The sequence below is a fragment of the Platalea leucorodia genome, assembly GCF_965183815.1.
Source record: "Platalea leucorodia genome assembly, chromosome: Z".
NCBI lineage: Eukaryota > Metazoa > Chordata > Aves > Pelecaniformes > Threskiornithidae > Platalea > Platalea leucorodia.
The window spans coordinates 91,070,577-91,095,498 of NC_138858.1; the positions used below are offsets into that span (position 1 = coordinate 91,070,577).

General features: G+C 61.3%; 2 protein-coding genes across 3 annotated transcripts in view; both read left to right on the forward strand.

Moving 5' to 3' along the window:
- Positions 1-11,790: 11,790 nt before the first annotated feature.
- LOC309602336 (early growth response protein 3-like) lies at positions 11,791-14,068 on the forward strand (the record flags this gene model as incomplete). The annotated part of the gene is given in 3 exon segments (XM_082335834.1): positions 11,791-11,941; positions 13,022-13,997; positions 13,999-14,068. Coding segments are annotated over 3 exon segments (1,197 nt in total).
- A 6,371-nt stretch (positions 14,069-20,439) lies between these two features.
- LOC309602352 (bridging integrator 3) overlaps positions 20,440-24,922 on the forward strand; it is a 41,399-nt gene continuing 36,916 nt past the window's right edge. The window contains exon 1 of one of the 2 annotated variants that reach the window (XM_082335858.1): positions 20,440-20,482. In XM_082335858.1, the coding sequence (XP_082191984.1) occupies positions 20,475-20,482 (8 nt within the window). In that variant the 5' untranslated portion in view covers positions 20,440-20,474. The remainder of the gene's footprint in view (positions 20,483-24,922) is intronic. The other variant, XM_082335859.1, reaches the window with a different exon arrangement.

Sequence of the window (24,922 nt, forward strand, 5' to 3'; positions counted from 1 at the left end):
GGGCAGCACCATGCAGGGCGGCAGCGTGGGAACCGGGCACTGCCCCGGCCTTGCCCTGCCTTTGCCCTTGCTCGCTGCCTCAGCCCGCTTCTCTTGGAAAGCAAAACCAAAATTAAAGCCATAAATCAGAAGAGCTCTGCCTACTGGCCACTTAGCCGGACCTCCCCTTTAATTAGCTCTTTAATTAGGCTTTCATCTACGACTTGGTTTTCTCTGAGGCTTGGATTTGCCCGCCTGCAAGTCCTCCTTGCAGCGCGTCCCTGGTGGCTCCGCTGTGACAAAGCTGATTTTGTCCTGCCGAGGCCAGGGCTGCATCCAGGAGCACTTTGAACAAACGGCGGGGAGCAAGACCTCGGGAGGCATTTTGCAGGCAGGGGAAACTGAGGCACGAGGGAATGACTTGCCCACGGCCGTGCAGCACTGCAGCAGAGCCACAGCAGGCATCCCCCAGGGAGCTCTGGCATCGTTCGGAGGGGATGGCGATGCTCCCCTTGCTGCATCTCACCCCTGCATCGATCCCTGGGTCTGTCCCAGAGCAACCTGCTCCCAAAGCAAGAGAGAAAACAGGTCTGTGCCATTCCCTTCCCGCTCCCTGCACCCGGCTGGCCGCCCTCCCCGGAGCCCCGGCAGCGAGAGCGGCTTTCACTCCATGCCGGGGGGTGTTAAACGTGGCCGGGACTTTCCCTCCAGCAGGAAACGGCTGTTTACCTCGCAGGGGCTGAATCACGCCGGCCGCACGCAGGCGTGTCGCATGGGTCCTGCAAAGCTCTGCCAGCCTCGCCTCCCCGCCAGCAAGGGTCGGGGTGACGGGCTGCAAGGTGCAAAGGAGGATGCAGGAGCCAGGGGGGTCCCGGCTCGCCCCGGGCACACGGTGCTGGGTGAAGCTGCAGGACGCGGTGGGAAAGAGAGCAACAAAAAAAGGAAGCTGGGTAACATACCGCAACCCAGGGAAAAAAATACAAAACACACTGCCCGGCTTGCCATCGGCGCTAAAATTAGCAGCAGAGGAAATGACACTTAGAGATGTCATGGAAGTCTGCTAAAGTTGGATTTCTCCTTCTCTTTTTCTATACTTACCCTCTGTTGAGGGTGTAATTGGCCCGTTAGGTTAATGCAGAGGGACCGGTGTAAATGAAAGGTCATGCTTTGTTGACATCCTGCAGTCAAACTATAGTCATCCTTTCCTCCCTGCCTGTAATTCCTTGTGGCTGGTGTGTTTATTTTTGGTGGAACGGGAGAGAAAAGGCAATCGGATGTTTATCCTTCTAGGAAATTATCACCATCATTCTTGGTTTTAATTTGAGCTGGAGATGAGAGGAGTTAGACACACGCCGCGTCTCCCTGGTCCGAGCCAAGTGAGCTCTCGCAGGGCACTGTGAGCCCAAACTGGTCCCTCTCCCCTGTGCATCTCCAGTGGGGATGGGGATGAGGACAGGGATAAGGATGAGGATGAGGATGGGGATGAGGATGGAGATGAGGATGAAGATGGGAATGGGGATGGGGATGGAAACCAGGGATGGGGTTGAGGATGAGGATGGGGATGAGGATGGAGATGAGGATGAAGATGGGAATGGGGATGGGGATGGAAACCAGGGATGGGGTTGAGGAGGAGGATGGGGATAGGGATGGGGATGGAAACCAGGGATGGGGATGGAAACCAGGGATGGGGTTGAGGAGGAGAATGGGGATGGGGTTGAGGAGGAGGACGGGGATAGGGATGGGGATGAGGATGGGGATGGGGATGGGGATGGAAACCAGGGATGGGGTTGAGGAGGAGGATGGGGACGGGGATGGGGACGGGGATGGGGTTGAGGAGGAGGATGGGGATGGGGATGGGGTTGAGGAGGAGGATGGGGTTGAGGAGGAGGATGGGGTTGAGGAGGAGGATGGGGACAGGGATGGGGATGGGGATGGGGATGGGGACAGGGACGGGGATGGAGATGGAGATGGGGAGGGAGATGGAGATGGAGATGGAGATGGGGAGGGAGATGGAGATGGAGATGGAGATGGAGATGGAGATGGGGATGAGATGGGGATGGGGACGGAGACGGAGACGGAGACGGAGACGGAGATGGTGATGGAGATGGAGATGGAGATGGAGATGGAGATGGAGATGGAGATGGAGATGGAGATGGAGATGGGGATGGAGACGGGGATGGTCCAGAGCAGGAATCTGCCCAGGTGGCTGCAGCAGGCACTGTGGTGGGACAATCCCCTACCAGGACGCAGGACGAGGCACGGCTGGCCTTGCACCGGGCACCCAGGCACACACAGGGCTGCACACACACGGCGCAGCAGGAGCACCGGCCAGGCCAGAGCCACAAACTCTCACTTGGATGCACACAAGGCCTTCACGGCATGGAAAATATTAATTGTGGTTTTTTCGTTCACTTTTTGATAATTTAGAAAGAAAGAAAAAAAAAAAAAGGAGGAAGCCATGTACAGTCACTTCGCGCTGGTCCCACCCCCTTTATCTCTCCTTCCATTCGCTCACCATCGGTGCGAGAGAGAAAAGAGAAGCTGAGTCTCTCACTGCCTAAATGTAGAAAGTTTTGCTTCTAAATCAGTTTGTGATGGAAAGGAAATACGTCACGTCCCTGGGGAAGTGGCTGGTTTTCAGCAGCCACAACCCCAGCACCGAGTGCTGCAATGGAACAGCCCAGCACTGAAATAGCTCCGCGCTCTGTTATTGTCACCGATATAATTTTTTTTCTCTGTCTACGTGTGTCATTTTTAGCATCCAGAGGAAGTTTTATTTGTATTTGTTAGCTCGACTTTCCACTGTCGTGGCTTTTATTTTTTTCATCTGAAGGTCCAGGAAGGGGGCAGGAGAAAATAGAGCGGGGTGAGCTCAGGTGTGATGGGCTCGATGGGGTGGAACGCGGTATCCGCGGCACCGCTGGCCTCTCCGCCTGCATCTGCCGGGCATGCCGGCGTGCGTGCCCCAGCCTTGCAGAGCCCAAGGGAACTGAAACGCTGCAGGCCCACGGGAGCACACGCTCCCGGGGATTTGGGGGGCTGCGGCAGCAAGCCAAGCCCCGGGCATGGCTGCAGGATGGAGCCGGCTCCTGTTTGCTCTCCCCAGGATGGGGTCGTGAGGTGGGTTTGGATGCTTCCAGCCCCTTCCCAGAGCAAACCCACCCACTCAATGGGACAGCTGAGGAAGAGGAAGACTTGGGGTTTAAAAAAAATAATAGCGAGCTTGTGAAAATCGAATGCTCCTAGTGAGCAACTGCAGCTCCCAGCAGCACATGGGGGGTGTTTCTTTCCAAAACTGGGCTGGAGGCCAGAGGAAGACTGCACTAAATGCAATCCCTAAATCAACAGGGTAATGATTACCTATTTTTAATGATTATTGAAATAATTAATGAGAAAAAGTCTCAGCCCCTGGCTCAAGGGGAGGCAGCCCTGAGTCCCCTCCCCTGATGAAGAGCAGAAGGCATCTCCCCTCCGGTGGGCCCACCCTGGGAAAACACAGCTTTAGGCACAGGGGATATTAAAGAGCAGAGACTGGGGGCCACCCCTTGCACCCCCCCGGCCTCGGTAGCACGTGGGGACGACACGGGGATGACCCAGCTCGCCAGGAGCGAAGCGATGCCAGGCAGCAGCTCCCCCTCGCACAGGTACTTGCACAAGAAGGGATTAGCAGGATCAGCTGATGATGATCTAAGCGCATAACTATATCAACCTGTGAATTAATTAATGATATCTCACACTTCATAATGGCTCTATCTGCAGATCTTATGCACTCCTCAAGCATTCAGCGAATTAAGCCTTGCTGCACCCCCCGGGAAATAGGTCAAGATTGTTAATCCCCATGTGCTGGTGGGGACGCGGTGCATGATGCGGGGATAAACAACGCTGCCCAGTTTGGGTGCCGGCGCAGGAGATTTTCCAGGCGAGCTGAGCACCAGCATCCCCAAAGGGACCGGGCTCTCCGGATCGGTCGTGGGGTGGGCGATGGACACTGCTGGTGGGATGCTCCGATGCCCGGTGCTGAGCTCCCAGCCCTCAGCCTTGTGCTGCAGGTCCACGAAGCCCCCAGCCCGGGGGTCCCCCATGTGCCACAGCGCATGCACGGGGCTGGTGTGGGTGGTGGGTGCATGCACCGGGAGCCGGCTGCTTGGCTTTGCCGGCAGCCACGAGGTGCCGGATGCGGCGGACACCTCCCTGCCGCTCCGTGAGCGGTGACCCAGCAGCCGGGCGGGCCCTGGGAGAGGCAGCCTGGGCTGCGGCAGGAATTTAGGGCTCCTGAAGTAATAGGGGAAGGCAGGTAAGGCTGTGTCCCCACCTCTGCATGCCAGGCCAGCACCCAGAAGGGGCTGGTGGGCAGCAAGGAGCACGCAGGCCGCTCCTGGCATGATGGTTTCATTGATTAGCAATAATAATTAATTCTTATTTGGCCTCCAAAATGCTGCATATCATCAGAGGAGCTTTGTGGGGCTGGCTGGAGGAGCCCAGTCCCCCTCGCTGCCCTGTCAAGGCTTGCTTGGCTTGGGGGTCCCGGCCCCCCATCCTGCTCGCTGGGGCTGGCGGCCATTCGGCCGGGCTCTTGCAGCGCCCTGGGATGCAAACGCCGGCGGAGGGCGAGCGGCTGTGCCTGCCTGGCTCTGCCCAGAGACGCTGCCAGACATCCCGGGACACCGCATTCAAAGGATGCTCAACAGAGAGAAACTGTGTTGGGGTTTTGTTTCCTCTTTCAGCTCGCTCTCCAAGTCAGTTTGGGCTGGGTTTGTCCGTGTGGAGCCGCGGCAGTGGGAAGCTCACAGCCTCACCCGCTCTGCCGGGAGCACAAGCACCTTCAGATGTGGTTTTACCCAAATGCTCCTCGGTAGAAGAAAAAAAAAAAAACAACGTTGTCGATACAGTGGTCCTGGCCCACCAGCTTTGCCCCTGTCCAAAAGCAGCCATCACCCTCGGTTCGTGCCCGGTGTTTACGCCCGGCTGTCTGCAGGGTGAGGCGGCTGCCTCTCGGGGTTTGCATCCAGAGGTGTGGTGGAAGGTGCTGGGTGGCTGCGCGGCTCCGCCAGCCTCCCTTGCCTGCACCACGGGCAGAGGACGGTCTCAGCCCGCAGCCCCCGGCCGGCTTGTCCTCACTTGTCGGTAGTGACTCGCTTCCCATTCCCTCCTCGCAGCCCTGCAGGTCCTCAGCTAACCCCATATTTCCTCATTGCTAGGAAATGGCTAATTCCCCCCGGGCTGGTTTCAATGGCTCTGCAGATCCCTCGCCTTTGGCCTCTCACCAGTTTCTCCTTTGGTGGTTAAAGCAAAGCCCTGCAGCCCTCGGGAGCAGCGCTTTCCCAGGCTGCACAGCCTTTGGCTAGCTGGGAGGACATCCATCCCCTCGCACAGCATCCCGAGATGGATACCCCAACCCTGCCGGGCACTGGATTCACCCCCTGCTCCGGCTCTCCAACCTCTGTGCCACATTCACGCAAGGTTGAGCCCCTTCTCCGGCACCGCCGTCGGATGCGGCGGATTCAGAGAGTCTCTGCCATGCTCTGGCGCTGGCTGTGCCACGAGCTCCTCTCCCATTAGGGAACCGCTCACGTCTCCGGAGTCGTGTGTCATGGCACAGTTCTCAGAGCTGAAACGCAAGCATCCATTTCCTCTTTTGTTTCTTGGTTTCACGTTAAAAAAAGCCTTTATGGTATCTCTCTGCAAACCCCTCGCTGGGTCCGCAGCACTGTCCGGTCACCCCGGGGTTCCTGGCCGGCACCACAACACTGAGGTTCGTCCTTGTCCTGTAGCATCAGCTCTGGTTTTGCAGCCGCATCTCTCCCAGCTCTGCACCTGATCTCTGCCAGTGGTCCTCTGGCTGGAAACCCCGTCGTTCCCAGCGGTGCTGCTCCCTCGGGACCGCTTTTTGCTCTGGACCTACTATTTAATTTTCCTGCTAATCACACTGTCTCCTTATCTCTGGGTCACACTGCGCCGGCCGCCACCGCTATTGTTCCCCTGCTGCGGGCTGGATAATAACAGGAAAGACCTCCGGGCTTGCGAACCAAAACCAGTCTCGGACTTAGATGACCCAGAGGTTCCCGGCTCCCCGGTGCATACGGCGGCATGCCCCTCGCTGAGCAGGCTGGAGTCACCCGCCGACCCCAGGCCCCGAGAGCAGCGGAAAATTGTGGGATGCTCTTCGGGGTGGCCCAGCGCGGCCGGCCCATCCTTGCCGCGGGGTGATGCAGGGAAGGGGATGGCAGCGGTGTGGGGACCGGGGGGATGCGGGCAGAGCCTCCCCCGGCAGCACCCAGTGCTGTTGTGGGTGCTTCCCTGGCCTCCAGCCGGTTCCCAGTGCTGCCACCTTCAGGGACCGGCCCCGACCACCCAGCACCCATTTTCCTGCGCAGGGTGCCCAGGGCTGCCCAGCTGCTCCAAGTTTCAGCAGGATTTGGAGCTCCTGTCTGCTCCAAAGGGCTTTCCCCCCTCCTCCCCGAGCTTTTCACACTGCTGCTGCACAGAGTGAGGCAGGGATGCTCTCTCTCTGGCCACAGGGGAAACTGAGGCAGGAAAGGGCCTCCCACAGCCACCCACGATGCTGCCGTGGTACCCCGCTGCCTGGCTCCCCCCCACCAGCCGCCCTGGGGTTCGGCGCACGGGGATCTGCCTTTTGGGACCGACCCAGCAACGCAGGCAGCAAAGCCCCAGGGCAGCAAGTTCTGCCCGCGGGTCCCTTCATCCCCCCGAAAGAGGAGGGAGGAGGGAGATGGCCGGCTCTTTTGCCATACATATTTCAGTGCGAGTGTTTCTGAATATTTCCGGAGGAGGAGGGTGTGTAGTTTTCACAGGCAAATCAGGAAAACCTAGGTGAGGCGGGAGACGGCGTTGTGGAAGGACGCAGGCCGTTGCCGGGAGGGTGTTGGTCCGGGATCAGGAAGGCTGCCCAGCAGAGTTTGGCCTGAAATGAGGATTTCCCACACCCAACAGCAGCAGAGAAAGTCTCTCCTCCTCCTCCAGAAATTACAGATTACGCTGAATCCCATCCCTGCCGGTGCTAAGCATCTCTCACATCCAGGCCCTGGGTTGCCCAGTGAATAAATTGCTGCCAGTGCAGCATCTGCCACATCTGGGCAGCTGGTGTTTGCCAGAGGGAGCTGACACCCCCGAAGCACCGCATCCCGCCCGTGCAACCTCACCACTTGCAAACAAAGCACTTGTAGCCCTGAGAAACTCCGGCGGCTTCATCAGATACCTCTGCGACACCCACCTCGTGGTTCGGGTGGCTGAAAGACTCGGGGTTTATTTGTTCCCCTTCTCCAAGCTGCTCGAGAAGAGCTTGTGTTGTCGACCATCCAAGCAGCCGCCTACGCATATGGCCCTGGTACAGTCATGCCGAGGGGTAGGAGGTAGGTGACCTTTCAGGTCCCCACCAGCCACACTCTGTTTACGACTCTGTGACCTTACCAGCCCCAGATCTACATCTACAGCAAATCCAAGGGGCTGGGGAGGAAAGCCTCCATGTTCTGGTAGTGTAAGGGCCTCGAGCTTCATGTCTGAGCATCCTCTGTAAGCCAGGACTGGAGGCACCACCACGGCGGATCCCCAGAGCCAAGCACTGTGCAGAGTCTCCCAGAGCTCCCGAGACACCGAACCGCACAGCGGGATGGTGATGAGCACCTCAGCCTCCAAGGCTCAGCTCTGTCCAAGCTCAGCTCTCGGCTCAAGACACCAGCAAGGTTTAGGCACGGTATCAACGGGAACGAGCATCCCATTTGCCTCACCACGAGGCATGAAAACCAGGCTCATGTTCTCCTCCCTATAAGTACATTTATGCTGTCATTAATTAGGTGAAAAAAATCTGAATAGTTCCCCTTTTAAAAGCCCCAGCAGTCCCCGGAGAGCCGGCGTGCAGCGTGGCCTCTCGCCCCGGCCGCGGCACAGCCCTGTGCACCTGCGGGGCTCACGGCACATGAATCACCCGACGTGCGGCAGGACCCGGTCACAAGACTGAGAGGAGCGGGGAGAAATCACCCATCAGCTGACAGCACCCAGAGGGACACAGCCCCGGCTCCCCGGGGGTGACGGCGGGGTTTTGGCACATCCCGCTCTCGGCATCGCACAGCCCCAAAAGGAGGAGCAGGGGCTGGGGGGCGGCGGGAGCTGGGGGCTCCTTGCTAAGGGGAAGCTGCCAGCACTTTCTTGGCGTGGGGATTGTGGGGATTGATCCCAGTTGGGACAATAAATAATGTCACGGCTTGTCCCAACCTCTGCACGGGCGGGCAGGGAGAGCGGAGGCGCAGGGGGACGGCGATGGGTGCCAGGGGCAGAGGAGGATGGGCTCACCCGTGCTGCCCGGGCGTCACGGCATTATTCCTCCCGTTAGTGCCGGCGTTAACGAGGCAGCCGGTTCCGGGGCCAAGCCGGAGGCTCGGCCAGCTCTGCCTTCCTCGCTTCATTAACACGACGAGCTTTTAAAATGCAGGGGCAACGGTGGCGTGGGACACTTGCATCGGCTCTGAGGAAGGGACCGCAGCGTTTCATGCACACAGACCCATGCTGCAAAATCACTGATGCCCGCCGTGATTATTCACATTACTGAGACACCCTGCTCAGGATGGGGTTTGCTTGGCCTAAGACAAGCATGTGGGATGCCCAAAATGAGTGAAAGCTCTCGGCTGCAGCCTCCAGCCAGCCAGAATCGTAGTTTAAAATCATTCAGAGCATCCCAGGTGAGATTTTGTTGTTGTTGTTGCTCCCTTTGAGTAAACCGCTCTGCTCAGGATGCTCTGACCCATTAAGCTGAGCTGTAACTAAGCCAGTCCAACCCCCACGCAGCCGTTTTCATGCCAGTCTAAGGCTGCCTCGGTTTATTTTGGCTTAAGGCCGTTCCCCATCAATTGGCATCAAACCACTATGAGTAACTGAGCCGGTGTCCATGCGGGATTAGGCCGTTCTCACAGGCTGGGTTTAGCGGTGCACCTCCCTCCTAGGCCGGCTCCTTGTGTAAACCAGGCCCTTATGGCTCAGGAGCTTTAAGCCAGGCTTAAACCCTGCCGCGAGGGGTTGGGGTGTTACTGCTGCACCTGCAGCCCCAGCTGGCCGGATTCGGCGGGGGACGGCTGCGTTCCCGGCGGGGAGCAGGTGCCACTCGGGGTGGGGGGGATACGGGCGCACGTTCACGTGCCCGTGGCACCGTCACCCCTCCGCCCACGGCGCAGGGGCCAGATACCCACCCGGGTCGGTAGGAGCCGAACGCGTGGCTGGGCCGCCTGGCACCTGCCGGGCTGCCGGGCTGCTCCGTTGCGGGGCGAGGAGCCGGGCTAGTGCCCGCTTGCTCCGGCGCAGCAATTCCCAGCGCAAGCCTCGCCAATAAGGCCGAGCGAACCCTCGCCCCCTCCACTACAAAGTCTGGAGGAACTGGAAAGGAGCGGTGGTGGTGTTGGTGGTCGAGGAGGGATGGCTGGATTGAGGGGGGGGGGGGCTCTGACCTGCGTGGGGGTGCTGGTACCCGCGGGGGCCGTGGGAGCCGGGGATGCAGCGGGGGACACGCAGCATCCCCAGCACCGCAGATGCAGCCGGGCTGCGACCGTGGGAATGCGCTGATGGGGAAGGATGGGGGGGTGCTCGGTGGGACCCCCCCTCCCCCGGATCGGGGCGGTGCTGCCCAGGGGGCGCGGGCGCTGGGTCCCCCCTCCGCACCCCGCCGCGCAACGCTGCGCGCCCGCCCCGCACCTCCCCGGCGCCCGGGGGCACCGGAACCGGTCGCCAAAGAAGGCAGCGAAGGCGGGGCCGGATCCAGACCTTGTATGGTTCTTCCCCTCGGCCGCCCGCCCGCCGCCGCCCCGTTCCCCCCTCCCCGCCGCCGCCGCCGCCGCCGCTGCGCTCCCCCGGGCCGCGCCGGGCCACGGGCGGGGCGGGCGGGGGGGGCGCTGGGTGTGGGCTGTATCGGGGGGGGGGGGGGAATGCGTCTAGAGGGGGTGCAACTGCGGGGGGGATGGTGGGGGGGTGTAAATAGAGGGGGGTGCAAAAGAAGGGGAGTGCCCTGCGAAGGGTGGCGGGGTATGGGGGTGCAATGGATGGAGGGGGGCTGGAAGGGATGGGGGGGCTCCAGGAAGGATTCTGCTGGGGGGGGGGGGGGGCTTTTAGTGAAAGCGGGGTCCTGTGATGGATAGGTGCCGCTGCGATGGATGGGGGGCTGCAGTGGATGGGGGGCTGCAGAGGATGGGGGGGGGGGGCTGCAATGGATGGGGGGCTGCAATGGATGGGGGGCCCTGAAGTGGATGGGGGGCCCTGAAGTGGATAAGAGCACCCGGGCCACCCCCCTCCCCAGCACTCACAAACAAGCCACCATGAGGGCTCGCTGCCCCCCACTCCCGGTACATGCTCCCCCCCCAGCATCCCCCCCCCCCCCCCCGCCCCCCGGAGGCTGCTGGCACCCCAGGGCCGAGGTCCCCGGCTCCCGCAGCACCGGGCCCCCCCGCCCCCCGCCCCGCCCGGCCCCCCCGCAGCCGGCAGCCGGTGCCCGGTCCCCTCCAGCTGCAGCACTCCCGTAGCACGGATTTCACTCCCATTGCAAAGCCGGCCCTGCAGGAATTGGGTAAGTGGAGCTATTGCAACACAGCATTTTTCCATACATTTGCTATATAACTCGGAGGGTTTTAAAGATAGCATCAGTTGGCACACTTAGCACGAAACCACCTAATTACTGACGCCTTGGAAGTGCCAAACTTTTAAAGGGGGGAGGTGAGGTTAAAATCACAGGCGACCAACAAGTGTTACCTGTTTTAAAGTATTCAAAGCACTGTTCCCCATCGGAGCCGGGGCGCGGGGAGGGGGCAGCTGGGTGCGAAGCCGTCTCCTCTGTCCCCACTAGCTAGGGAGGGGATTTTAGGCTTCTGCAGCTCCAGCGCCTTCCCCGCTGACCCTCTCCTTCCCACCGAACTCCAGGCGCTGCCGTTTCCCCCGCCCATCTCCGATCCCGCTTCTCCTGGGCTGCGGGATGGGGTTTGGGGTCGGTTCCCCCCCGCCCCCCCCGTTCCTGCTCCCCAGGGAGCGGAGGGATAAAATCTCCCGGTGAGATGAGCATCCCCGGGGGGGGGGGGGGACGCACGGAGGGGACGGGCAGGGCCGGGGCGGGCTGCCCGCGCCCCCGCTCCTTCCCGGGGGGCAGCGATCCGGGCAGGGGGTGCGGAGGGGGGGGACCCCCCGCCCGGTGGCCCCTACCCGGTGCCCGGTGCCCGGTGCAGGTTGCCCGGTGGCCGGCCCCGCTCTCGCCGTTGCCCGGCCCCGCGCACGCCGGCCCCGCTTCCTGCTTTCTAATGTTCCATTGTGCGGAGCTTCCATTGTGACGTCTCGGCCTCGGCTCGGCTTTGTCTGTCCATATATGGGCAGCTACGTCACGGAGCGCTCCCGCCGCCCGGATAAATGGGCTGCGGAGTCCCCGGCGGAGCAGTCGGGCGGCAGCGAGGGAACCTGCGAGCGGAGCCGAGCGCGGGAGGGAGCGGGGACGGGGACGGGGACGGGGACGGGGAGCGGGAGCGAGCGAAGGAGAGAGGAGGGGTTAAATCCTCCCACCCGCTTCTACAACCACATCTGCCAGCCAGATCGCCCCCTCCCCCTCGAGGAAACACCACCAGGGACCCACGGAGGACCGCACCCCCCCCGCGCCCCCTCCTCCGCGGCCACCCCCGGCCCCCCCCCCCCTTCTCCTCCTTCCCGGCCCCCCCCCGCCCCCGCCCCAACTTTTTTTTCTTGCATGATTTCCCTCGCACGGATTTGCCACTCGGATGTTGTTTCCTCGGGAGCTGAGCTCGGAGCCACGTTGAACCAGCCTTTTCCTCCAGTGCTATGACAGGCAAACTACTGGAGAAGCTGCCGGGGACCATGAACACTTTGATGAACCAATTGCCTGACAATCTGTACCCAGAGGAGATCCCCAACTCTTTGAATATCTTCAGCAGCAGCGACTCGGTGGCTCACTACAACCAGATGGCTGCAGGTAAAAGGGGGGGGGGGGGAAGGAAAATGGGGAGAAGGGAGGGGGGGGGCGGTGGGGCGAGGAGGAGGACGCTGTGGGTAGGGTGTCATGGAGCCTCGGAGGGAAGGGAAGAGCTGGGGCTGGGGAGCGTCCCCCCCCCCCGCACCCACCCACCCCTTTCCTCGCCGTGTCTCCGCACGATCGCTGCAGGGCTCCGCCGAGCGCTGCTGCCGCCGAGCCGCCGCCGCAGGTACGGGGACGGCGGCCGGGCTCCGTGGGGAGGAGGACACGGGGATGGAGGCGGGGGGTGAGGGGGAAAGGCCCGGGTCCCCGTGGGGCGGAGGGACCGCCCGCCCCCGCCGGGATCCGCGCGGGTGCGGAGGTGCCGCGGACACGCGTGGCCGTGGCGGCCCCCCCCCCCCCCCCCCCCCGCCTCAGCCTTACCCCGCAGCGGCGGCGGCAGCGTGGGCTCCCCGGGACGCGGCGCCGACTTTCCCGGAGCGTGGGGTTGGGAAAGGTGGAGGGGGGGTGGACGGACGGACGGACGGACCCGGGGGGCATAGGTGAGCCCCCAGGGCGTGGGGGTGCGGGGCCGCCCCGCGTGTCCCCGCTCCCACCCGGAGCCTCACCGGGCTAAAACCCCCCCCCCTCCCTTCCCACTCGTGTTTCTCCTCGCCGGGGCTCGGCGCAGGGAAGGCGGCGAGTCGGTAACGGCGTCGGCGGCCGCAGCCGGCTCCGCGGAGTGCCCAGCGCTGGCGGGGGCTGGACGGGGAGGAAGCCTACCTGTAGCCGCAGGTACCTCCTCCTTCCCCCGGCCCCACCTGCGGGGCGGCGGCGGTGTCTGGCCCCCCCCGGGGCGGGCGGCGGGGGCGGCAGCCCGGCCCCGCATCGCCGGGACCCTCGGCAGCCAGCGCCGCAGTACGCGGGGAGCGGAGAGGCGGGGGGGGGGGGGGGAATAAAGCAGCGAGGGGTAGGAGGGAGCGGGGCGGGGGGGGGGGCCCGGAGCATCCCCGGAGCATCCCCGGTGTGCGTGTGTGACCCCCCCCCGGGGCGGTGCGGCCCTCCCGGCTCACCCTGCCCCGCTTCTCTCGCACTTTGCAGATAATGTTATGGACATTGGCTTAGCGAACGAAAAGGCCGGTCAGGAACTGTCCTCCTATTCGGGGACTTTTCAACCCGCCCCGGGCAACAAGACTGTCACCTACCTGGGGAAATTCGCTTTCGACTCGCCCTCCAACTGGTGCCAGGACAACATCATCAGCCTGATGAGCGCCGGCATCCTGGGGGTGCCGCCGTCCTCGGGCGCGCTCACCAGCACGCAGAGCTCGGCGGGCAGCATGGGGCCGCCGCAGGGCGAGGTGGACCAGATGTACCCCGCGCTGCCGCCCTACTCCTCCTGCAGTGACCTCTACCCGGAGCCCGTCTCCTTCCACGACCCCCAGAGCAACCCCGGCCTCACCTACTCCCCCCAGGATTACCAGGCGGCCAAGCCCGCCTTGGACAGCAACCTCTTCCCCATGATCCCAGACTATAACCTCTACCACCACCCCAACGACATGGGCACCATCACGGAGCACAAACCCTTCCAGAGCTTGGACCCCATCCGCGTCAACCCGCCCCCCATCACCCCGCTGGAGACCATCAAGGCCTTCAAGGACAAGCAGATCCACCCGGGTTTCGGGGGGCTGCCGCAGCCGCCCCTCACCCTCAAGCCCATCCGACCCCGCAAGTATCCCAACCGGCCCAGCAAGACGCCGCTCCACGAGCGGCCCCACGCTTGCCCCGCCGAGGGTTGCGACCGTCGCTTCTCCCGCTCCGACGAGCTCACCCGCCACCTCCGCATCCACACGGGCCACAAGCCCTTCCAGTGCCGCATCTGCATGCGGAGCTTCAGCCGCAGCGACCACCTCACCACCCACATCCGCACCCACACCGGCGAGAAACCCTTCGCCTGCGAGTTCTGCGGCCGCAAGTTCGCCCGCTCCGACGAGCGTAAGCGGCACGCCAAGATCCACCTCAAGCAGAAGGAGAAGAAGGCCGAGAAGGGTTCGGCCGGGCAGCCCCCCGCCGCGCCCCCCCGCCGCCGCCGCCGCCGCCGCCACCTCGCCCCCCGTCGCCCTCGCCCCCGCCGTCACCACGTGCGCTTGAGGGACCGCGGGAGGCGGCGCGGTGGCACCCCTTCTCCTCCCCTGCCCTCCGCACCGCACCGCTCCGGGGGGGACCCCGGGGTGGCCTCGTCCCCCGGGTTCAGGATACCGGGGGCTGCGCTGCATGGGTCCGTTCTGCCCGCACCCGGATTGAACCGGGGCCAGGCTGCCCGCACCGGGATCCTGCCTGCACTTGGATCGACAGGATCCGCACCGTCTGGATCCAGGCTGCCCGCACCCGCACTGCCCGGCTCCGGGCTGCCCGCACCCGGATTGCCCGCACCCGCACTGCCCGCATCTGGGCTGCCCGCACCCGGATTGCCCGCACCCGCACTGCCCGGATCCCTGCTGCCCGCACCCGGATTACCCTGCCCCGCACTGCCCGGATCCCTGCTGCCCGCACCCGGATTACCCGCGCTGCCCGGATCCCGGCTGCCCGTACCCGGATTGCCCAGACCCGGATTGCCTGGATCCGGCTTTCCCGGCTCCAGCCTGCCCGGATCCCGGCTGCCCGCACCCCGCATCTCCCGGGGCCGACCTGCCTGGATCCCGGCTGCCCGCCTCCCGCACCTCCCGCACCCAGCTTGGCCCTGATCCGGGTTGCAGATCCCCGGGATCCCGACTAACCTGGATCCCAGGTACCCGGGATCCGACCCACCCAGGGCTGGGCTGGGCAGGATCGGGCCCTCCTGGATCCTACCCGCCCGCCTTCCCCAGGGGCTGGGCTCGCCTGGATCCGGCCCGTCCGGCTGGGGATGGAGGGATGGAGCCCAGCCGGCTCCTCTCCGCCTCGCCGGGCCCGGCTCCGCTCCCCCGGGCCCCCCCTCTCCCCGCCTGTCCCCCCCCCAGCCCCAAGCACCGGCTCCCCGAGGCGGAGGTAAGCGGGCTCGGGCCCCCCAAGCCGGGCTGGCGGGGCGGGGGGCGGCTCCGAGGGTCCCCCGCAACTTCGGGGGGCGGCGGGGAGCGATGTCCCGGCAGCAGCTTTTGGGTTTGTTTTTTCTTTTCTTTTCTTTCTTTTTTTTTTTTTTTTTTTTTCAGCAGAAGGGAAATTCTTTACAGAAACGCAGACCCCCCCCATTCCCCCCCCCCCAGTATTTTGCTGAATACTTTTTATAATGTGAGATATTTTTATTTTATTTTATTTGGTCACTTTAAAACAACCAACCAACTACGGAGGAGAAAAATCAATTAGTCCTCTATTTTTTTTTTTTTTTCTTTCTCCTTCTGGTATGTGCATGTCATTGCATGACTGCTCTGATTTTTTTCTTCTTTTGTTTTAATAAAACTGTGCTCAGACATTTAAGCTAAACTAAGCAAAAATAATAATGACTTAAAAAAAAAAAATCTTTGTTGCCAAAAGGTCGTGCTATCCAGGTTTGATGTCTGCATGTGAAAAAAAAAAAAACAAAACAAAACATTAAAAACGTACAAAAAATAAAGAGAAGAGAAAGAATGCAGTCTAATTTATGTGAACCGAAAGGAACAAAAAAAAAAAAAAAAAAAACCACAATCAGGTTTAACCACACAAACCTAAGGGAATGATATTTTTTGAAAGACTTTTGTATAAAGTTGAGTACTTAGAGAAAAAAAAAAATCATACCAGATGTAATATATTTTGTGGATGTTTTTATTTCTTGGATTTATAGTACCTTATACTAAGGTTAAAAAAAAAAATTATGCTTGATATTGTGAAAAGGTGATAATTTTCACACACATTTCATTTGCTCATTTGTCATGTTGTAATGCAAATATGATAGTTAATGCATACAGCATTTTTAAGGGAAAAAATCAGAAATATTGAACTGATGTATTGTTGTACCATTTGCACTGTGAGCAAATGCTAATGCAGTAAATATATTGTGTTTGCTGACAATCAAAATCTGTAGTAAATATCTTTATTTTACCTTGCTTAAGAAAGATCTATATTGGTTTGGAACAAAAAAAAAAAGTCTCTAATATGTAAGGGGGATGTTAAAATGGCTTGAAATGTGTAGGACGGTGGGCGCTGTGCCTCTTTACGGGCGACTTTGAAACCTGTTTGTACATTTTTTTCTAGTGTTGTATTTTCTTAAATAATTTTTTTTTTTTGCTATGATTTTTTTTTTTTTTTAAATAACCCAACCTTTTCTCAGCCCCCCCTCTCCTTCAGTTCTGTTCGCAGGACGGCGTGGCGAGACCAGCTGGCCAGGACGCCGGGTGACCCCGAAGGCGACCGGCTCCGTCCTCACGTCCCCCCCTTTTCCCGGCCGCGCGGGGACGGGGTGCGCCCCGCAGCCCCCCCCCCAAAACCGCCGCGTCCTTGGTTTGCCCTTGACCTCGCGTCTTATTTTTCCCCGCTCGTGCCGTCGCCTTGACCCCGCCACCATTTTGCCGGCGGCTTTCGCCGGGTTGCGTCTGTCGGATAACGGTGGGCGAAAGAGGATCGTGCCGCGTCAGCCGGTAATGCCCCCGCGCCTTTCGCCGGCCGAGTCGTCCCAGGTACAGAGCGGAGAGGGGATTTTTGCCGGGCTGGGTCGCTTGGGTTAAAAATAACCCGCCAGGTTTCAGAGCCAGCGCTTGTTCGGGCACGAGGGACGGATGGGAGAAGGAGCAGGATGAGGCGCTTGGATATTTGAAGTGGGTACACGGATGGTGGCCCGCGATGGTTAACTGCTTCCCCAGGGCCGGGGCCGGAGTCCTGGCTCTCCTGGAGCTGGGATTGTGCTAGAGGCGAAGGCTGGAGGATGCTGAGGGTCCCTTGGTCCACGTGGGTCCGGCTCTGCTGGGCTGGAGCATGACCGGAGCGGCTGAGCATCCCGCAAGCTTCCCCTTTCCCCAGAGCTCGCCGGCGGTGCTGGCGGCCGGCATTGGCACCACGATCTTTCCCGGTGTTCCCGGGGTGCGGAGGCATCGGCACCGCCATCAAATTTCCTGCCTTTTGATTTGCGTCCGCAGCCGGGCCCCGGAGAAGCTGCTGCTCCTGCCAGGCCAGGGCAGCTCTGCCCGTCCCTGGGGTTTCGCTGAGCTCCCTGGCTTGGAGAGGTTTTAATTTCGGGGAGAACCCAGGGGCAGACGGTGCCCGGGGGGGCTGCCCAGTGACTTGGGGCACGCTTGGCCCAGCCAGGGACGGCATCTCGTGGTGTTGCGGGAATCAGCTCTGGAGCCGACGGGCGCTGCGCCGGGTGGGCTCCCACATCCCCGAGTGGATTCCCGGATGGTTGAGCCTTCGGTGACCATTAGGATGAGGCTGGAATGGCTGCCGGAGTCGGCGTGGGGCAGGAGCAGTGGCAGGGGCTGCCGTCCGTGGCGTGGGGCCGGGGTGAGCTGGGGCTGCCCTTCACTCGGTGCTCTGAGCATCTTGGAGGTCCCGCAGCGATCAGGGGCTGCGTGTTGGTTTTGGAGCTGCCGGTCCCTGCGGCGTCCCCTTGCGCGGCTCGGACAAGCCGAGGTGGATGGGTAGGGGCCGGAGCCGCCATGGACAACAGCCGATGGTGCAGGGAGAGCCGCCGCGGCCCCCAGCATCGTCTGAGGGTGCCGTGGTGGCAGTGGTGGTGGTTACGCCCGTCTCCACTGGTGACTTGTGTTGGAGATGCCGGGCACGGGCAGACGGTGGCATGGCAAAGGCTGCCGGGAGACACCACGCTGGCATCACCGCGCCACGGTGAGGAGCCACCCAAGGTTGCTCCAATGTTTTGGGCTCCTTCACTCCAGGCGAGGAGGAGGAGGGAAGGAGGCCACCGGGCATCAACGGGGCATCGTGGCCGCAGTGCCGGGCTGGGGACCCACTCTGCCACCCGGGCGCAGGCGTCCCGCCGGGCAGGACCCTCCCTGCGCGGAGCAGGAAGGTGAGGAGCACCCTTGGGTGGCAAAACGCGTGGAGTGCGTGCAGCACCTTGCACGAAAATGTTGGTTGCTACGGAAACACGGCACTTTTTCCATCCCCATTCTGGGCTATCTGTGTTCTGGGGAGGAGGGAAGGGCTTGCCAGTCACGTACCAGCTCAACACAACTTGCTGCCTTTCCCTTCTCGACGGCAGCTCTGGGTTCCCGAGGAGGCCACCAACACCTCGCTCCTCTCTGCTGAGGGTCTTCGGGGCTTTGCAAGCTGTTGTTGAAACCCAAGAGCTCTCCACAGGATGGGATATGCTTCTGAGAGGAGCACCAAGAGCTGAGACCCCATCCCCGGGGTCAGGAGCGACGAGGACCCACATCCAGAAGCTCCTGGTTTGCAGCTGGTAGATCTGGATGCCACAGATGTTGGTGGGATCCCTCCTTGATCTTCTCAGCCTCCGGCCACCGGCTCAGCCTCACCTGCTGCCCCGGCAGGAGACATCTGCAGAAGGTCTGGATGGTTTCTGGATCGCCCAATGCTCATCTCCTGCCCTGTGCCGGTGCTGTGCGGATCCATCCCCCCTTTCCTCCCCAGCCCTGGCCAGGGCGGCAGGTCTGACCCTGGAGGAAGGGCCCAGACTCGCCCCCGCAGCGTGCGCCCAGGCCAGGGTGACACACGGGGCAGAGCCTCCATGGAAGATGCTCCCTGAGCCCCGCAGCCATCGGGACGCCCAGATGCCAGGACCCGCTTGTGCCAGCTCTGCCTCTGGCCGTTCCTTGCCGCATCCCCTGCGCCCTGAGGTGCCGGCGTGGGGCATCGCGGTGGGGACGGCGGCCAGGAGCAGCCGCGTGTCCCAGCAGGCAGTGGGAACCGCCGGCAAACCCTTCCTGGCACCAGCCTCGCTCCATCCTTCCTCTTCCTCCCCACGCCTCGGCCGGGGACGCGGCGGGCTCCTCCTGGCTGCCTCCCCTCGGGGTTTGCTCTGACACCCCATCAGCACCCCAAAACTGATTCCTTTCCACTGTGCTGCCTTGCAACTTCCCCTCTCCCCGCCCCGGCGCTGCCAACCCTGGCTCCTTCTCCCCATCCCGGCACAAAATCGGTGCTTGGGGGTCTGTGCTGCCCTGGGCACCGTCCCCGCTTGTTGCCCGCCCAGTCCCCCTCCCTCGCTCCTTTTCGGCTAATCCCCTGTCCTCACCGGTGTCGGTGACACCTTCCCAGTTTAGCATCATCCTCCCTGGCTGTAATTACCGCGTTGTTTACCTCCACCTGCTAATTGATAAAGCCACCCCTGGCACCCATCCCGGGCCTCCTCCCCTCGGCCCCGTGCGGTGGCACGTGCTGTCACCAGCTCTGTGTCACCGGGACCAAACATGCTCCCCCCCGTGCCGGGATGTGGCCCCGGGCTGGCAATGGGGGTCCGAGGGCACCCAGAGCTCAGGGGGGGTTTCGCTTCATCCTGCTGCCGCCAGGGTCACGGCTGGCAGTGGCTGCTGGGGACATTGCTGACGACAGGGGTGTTTTTTGGTCACCAAAATGGCTTCGCTGCCCCACCCGCCCCTGCCCAGCCTCCTGGAGTCAGATTTGGAGGGTTTCTCCCCAAAACTGGGTGCCCTTGCACATCCCTGCTGCCCTTCCCTTGGATCTCCTCGGCTGGGGCAGCCCTGCCCCTCCCCATGCCCTTGCTCACCCCAGGGATGCTCCCGGGCATCCCCTCCCCATACCCTCGCCCACCCTAGGGTGCTCCTGGGCACCCCGTGCCCTCGCCCACCCCAGGGATGCTCCCAGGCATCCCCTCCCTGTGCCCTCACCCATCCTAGGGTGCTCCTGGGCACCTCGTGCCCGTGCCCTCGCCCACCCCAGGGATGCTGCTGGGCATCCCCTCCCCACACCCTCGCCCACCCTAGGGTGCTCCTGGGCACCCCTTCCCTGTGCCCTCGCCCACCCTAGGGTGCTGCCAAGCACCCTGCGCCCTCGCCCACCCCAGGGATGCTCCTAGGCATCCCCTCCCTGTGCCCTTGCCCACCCCAGGGTGCTCCCAAGCACCCCTTCCCCTCGTCCACCCTAGGGTGCTCCTGGGCATCCCCTCCCCATACCCTCGCCCACCCTAGGGTGCTCCGAAGCACCCTGCGCCCTCGCTCACCCCAGGGATGCTCCTGGGCATCCCCCCCCCATGCTCTCGCCCACCCCAGGGTGCTCCTGGACACCCCATGGCCTCGCCCACCCCAGGGTGCTCCCGGGCATCCCCTCCCCATGCCCTCGCCCACCCCAGGGTGCTCCCAGCCGCCCCTTCCCCTCGCCCACCCCCGGTGCTCCCAGTTTTGGGGGGGCCGCCGTGGTTTTACTCCAACACCCCCCGCCCCGTTCCCGGGGTTTTAAATGGATTAAGAGGATTTTAAGTGTTTTCTCCCCCGTTTCCCCTCCGGACACAGCTGCGGACCCCCTGCCCTCCGCCGTGACGTCACGCCCCCCTCCCCGACGTCACCCCCGGCGCGGCACACGACGGGTTAACGCTTCCCGCTCCTCCCGCCCTGTGGCGGCGCTACCGGAAGGGGCGGAGCGTAAGCGGCGGCACTTCCGGGAGCGGCGGGGGACCATGAGCTGGTGAGTGCGGGACCCCGGGCCCGGCCCGGCCGCGCCGCGCCCCGCTCCGGGCCCGGCTCCGAGCCCGGCTCCGAGCCCCGCTCCGCCGCCGCGGGACCCCCGGGCCCGGCCTGGGGCTCGCCATCACCCCCCGGCCCGGCCCGCTGCGGCGCTCGGCCTGCCAGGCCCCGGCTTCTCGCCGCGGGCGCCGCCGGGGCTGACGGCCTGAGGGAGGCCCCGGTGGTGTGGCCGCCCCGGAGCTGTGTCTGTAGGCGCACACACACGGTGTAGGGGTGTCTAACGGGGGTCCCCCCCGGGGTCCCCTCGGCCGTGCCCCCGCAGCGGCTGTCGGGCCCTCCCCAGGCCGCGGCGGGCCCTGCCTTCGTCCCGGGGCACAGGCCGGGCCCCCCGCAGCCCCAAGGGTCCCCTGTGAGCCCGGCGGGTCCGTGAGTCTGAAACGCTGTAGAACTGCCTTCGATTCCATTAAAGTAAAGCTTTTTTTATATGAAAAAAACACCCCAAAACCCATAGTTTTCACGTGTGTTTGAACTTGTGAAAAGCTATGTTCGGATACCGCGGTGCCCTTGGCGTGCTGCTTCTGTGCCTCTCCCCACCGCTTATTTAAACTAATTCTATTAGAAATTAATCTTGACTGCTGTGCGTGATTTCTCACCCCAGATAGTCACGTAGAGCCGGCGCCGTTATGGGAGGTGAAGGATGTGTCGGTTTAAGGAGAAAAAGGCCTTGCCCTCATCTGGCGGTCTCAGGTTGAGTTTGCCGGGGCAGGCACGTGGTGAAAATTAAAGATTTTTTTGGGTTGGGAGTGGGGGAAGTTGTGGTCTGGAAGCATACCTCAACAATATAATGATGCGCACATGGGTACCTATTAAAATGGGACCTTTTGGTTAAAAATACGCACTTATCCACCGGGTTCATTTTTGTTCTGCTTTACTCATCTCAGAGCAGCCATGATTATAGACAGCGTTGGTTAACGAGGGTCTCGGAGCCGCCTTTTGCCCGGGCTGCCCTCGTGAGCTCTGCGGGAGCTTCAAAAAGCTCCGGCCAGTGGAAGACACCTGCTCTGCTCTCCTGGTCCGGGAGGAGCCGCAGAGCCGAAAACGTAAGAAAGAAATATTCCCTTCACATGATGGATGTAGAATAATTCGGGTGCAGAGCGGCAACGCTCGCCCTCTGCGCTTTCCAGCATCCGTCCGGCCACGCTGCTCCCGGGGACCTCGCCTGGGGACCGCAGCTTATGGCGTCTCGTGGCTTCCCTACAACGCACGTGGCTTTCGCTGAGAGATCGGCTGTTTTCGCCTTTTGCTGGGGAGGAATAAAAGGTCATTGCTGGAAGGAGGGGGGAACTCGGGACTTCACTGAAATCTGAGTCTCCTCTTTCTTCTCCAGCAGCGTCAGTCCTTCGGCGTGTCGTGGCTCCGCTTACGCGCGAACGCGAGGGGCTCGGACCCCGCGGGGCTTCGGCGCCGTGTCAGAGACACAATCGCTCTCAGTTCGGGCTCGCTGGCCGGCCGGCCCTGCCAGCCCTCCTGGCCGATCGCTCCGGCAGCCGCCCGCCCCGGATGAATCGCCCTATTCACGGAGGGGGGCCGGAGTTCAGCGCCCGGCTGGCAGGGACGGGCTCGGCGTGACGTCCGCCTCGCCGCCGCAACGAGGGGTTACGCTCCTGCCGGCAGCGGGCAGCGGTAACAAATGCCGGCGTGCGTGCTGGCAGGGGGGAGCCAATTGTGCCGAGGTCGTGCCCTGCTCCTCAAACGTCAGAGTAAAACATGTCCGGCCCCGGTGCCGCTGCTCTGCCGTCCCCGCGGAGGGAGCCAGCTTTGTTCCAGCCCGGCGGGGCGGGAGGTTGCTTTGTACAGCAAAGCGTGTTTGCTTAGTTTGCGCGCGTGTCTCTCTCCGGCAACGGGCACCGTTAGACCTGGGGCAGCATTGATTAAAACCCCTTTTTGCAGGGCTTGGCTGTCGCGGCCGATGAAGAGGATGGAGCTTCATCCTCAGCTCTGTCCTGCAGATCGTGCTGGGGAAGTGGCACATAACTCTGCCTCCAGTTTTGCTTCTGTACGCTCGTTACCTTAATTAATTTTTTGCGCAGGCCTGTGCGAGATCCCTAGAGATTAAAGGGCAGAGAGGCTATTCGCAAGCCGTTTGGTGGACGCCTCGTTAAATTGTGCCTGGTGAATGCCTTTGCTTTCCCTCACTCTTGGTGGGTCGGGGCTCTCTGCGCCCCATTGGGACTGGCAACACAGCAATACTCGTTGTACCAACGTGGGAAAACTTTGCTCCGGAGAGTAAAGCGTAACCCGCTGGTGACAGAGATTAAACCCCCAAATTCCCGACTCCTGCACCTAGGCAACTAGGCAGTGCTGTCTTTCTAGGCCAAACTTTATTTAGAGCAGGAGTAGGCTTGTTTTGGGAAGCAGCCTTGCATGGACAGATGAGATGTTTTCCAAATCTCGGCAGAGCTTGATGGCTTCCTTTAGGCTTTATGCTGGGGATTGGGGTCTCTTGAACGTGTCCGCATCCCCCTCTTCCTCACCCCTCACCTGTGGCCGTGTGTTTTGGAGGAGAGAGGGGAAAATGCTCCAGCGATTACCTTAACATCACTCCTTTTAAAAAAATAAAGAGAAATGGAGTGATGGCTTTTACCGTATTGTCACCCTCAATTGCCGCAAGCATCTAATTTGTGACCATCTAAAGGGTTTTTAAGGGTCGTGAAACCGCATAAAACCAAACGCTCTTGCAGCTCGTAACCAGACTCCCAAATACCTCCTCTTTTGGTTTCCCAGCTCCTGCAGGCGATTTTACAAACGGGAAGGGGTTTTTAGTAGTGTGACAGCTCGATATCCGAGTGCTCCCTCTCGGCACCGCTGCAACAGCTGGTATTTACTGGGAGAAAAAATATGTTAAGCAAATGTTGATAGTGAGGCACAGCGAGGCACGTGTTTTCTTGTTGCACTGCAGTGTATTAGTGGTCTGCTTGGGGGGTTGCCGTTGCCGGACTGCTAAACCATATGCCTCTTGGCAAGGAGCTCTCGCTAAGTGGACTAAGGAGCTGGCATCGATTTCAGATCGGGAGTGGAACTGTATGGTTATGCGATACTTAACTCCCCAGATCTTTATCAGATGCAATCCAGAGTGAATGTGAATGTGCTTTGTGCAATATTTAGGGATGGAGATGAAGAAGAGGAGCTGCCTGTCTCAGAAAGGACGGTTGGCTGGATGGATTTATGCCTGCTAGCAAGGGAAGAGGAAAGTGCGGGGAAGTGGCAGGCGTAGCTGGGTTGTAGCGTAAGAGTAGGTTTGTTGGTTATTCATTTTGTTTTCCGTGTTTTGGAGCTGTGCTGTGGCCACGTTGGGCAGGTGCGATGCAAACACAGACCAAGGCGCTGTTTTCTTTCCGGTGAATCAATATTGGTATTTTTCGGAGCCCAAATCACAGTCCCTTCGTGGTCAACGGCAACGCTCTCCCTTCTCTCCGGGTTTCAACGAAACTGGGATTTGGAGATGAGCACGGGATAAAATTAGATTGGATGAAGCAACTGGATACCAAAGCGGTGAGCGAGGTGCGCGCAGCTCCCAAACACCTCCCTGCACAGCGCTGCCGCGTGTAGCACCCGTGCAAGGCGGTTTGCGCATCCCAGAGGTATTATCGCAGCGAAACCGAAACGCTGGCGTGCCCTCTGCAAGCCGGGCAGCGCCGGCACTTCGGCTCACCGCACCGTTTCCCGGGGTGGAGCAACCGGCAAGAGCCACGCGCCGTGTCCGCCGCTGCCGCGGTGGGAGGTTGCAGCGCCCGGCGTGGTCCTCGGAGCGCGATTAGCACGTGGTTGTTTCTTAATTATTATTTTTTTCCGCCTTATTTGTACAGGTAGCTAAAAAACAGAGTTATAGTTGAGCCACAATCGTGTTTCACAACCATGCTTAAAATGGATATTTTTGTAGCATAGTCAGGGCCTAAAACAGCCTTGCAAAATTCTGCTCACCCACGCGCCTGGCGTGAGTAATTTTCTTTTGATGGGTGAGTAAAATATCATTATTTTTTTCATGCTCATCTTGGAATGGGTGGGAGAGTAGATTCTGACATTATTTTTGATTTGCTTAACACTGACACCGCGCTTGGCTCTGTGCAAGATGCAGAGATACGAGCAGCCCCTGCTCCGACGAGCTTGCCGTCTGCTTGCACACCTCTCCGCTGCCGAAGTTGAGGAAGGTGCCTTGTTTCCCCGGGCTGACCTAAACCAACATAAAATAGATGTTTACATCTTCTTTTTTCCTTCTCCCCTGCTGCAGGGGCTCGCTCTGACATCCACGTGTGGCTTAATGCCTACAAGTTCATAGGGAAGGGGTTGAAATGCGGGTGGGAGCGCAGGCCTGCGGGGATGGATGCGTTTATTTCCGAGGGATCGTAGCCCCGCGTCGCTCCTCTCCCTGCCTCTCGCCACC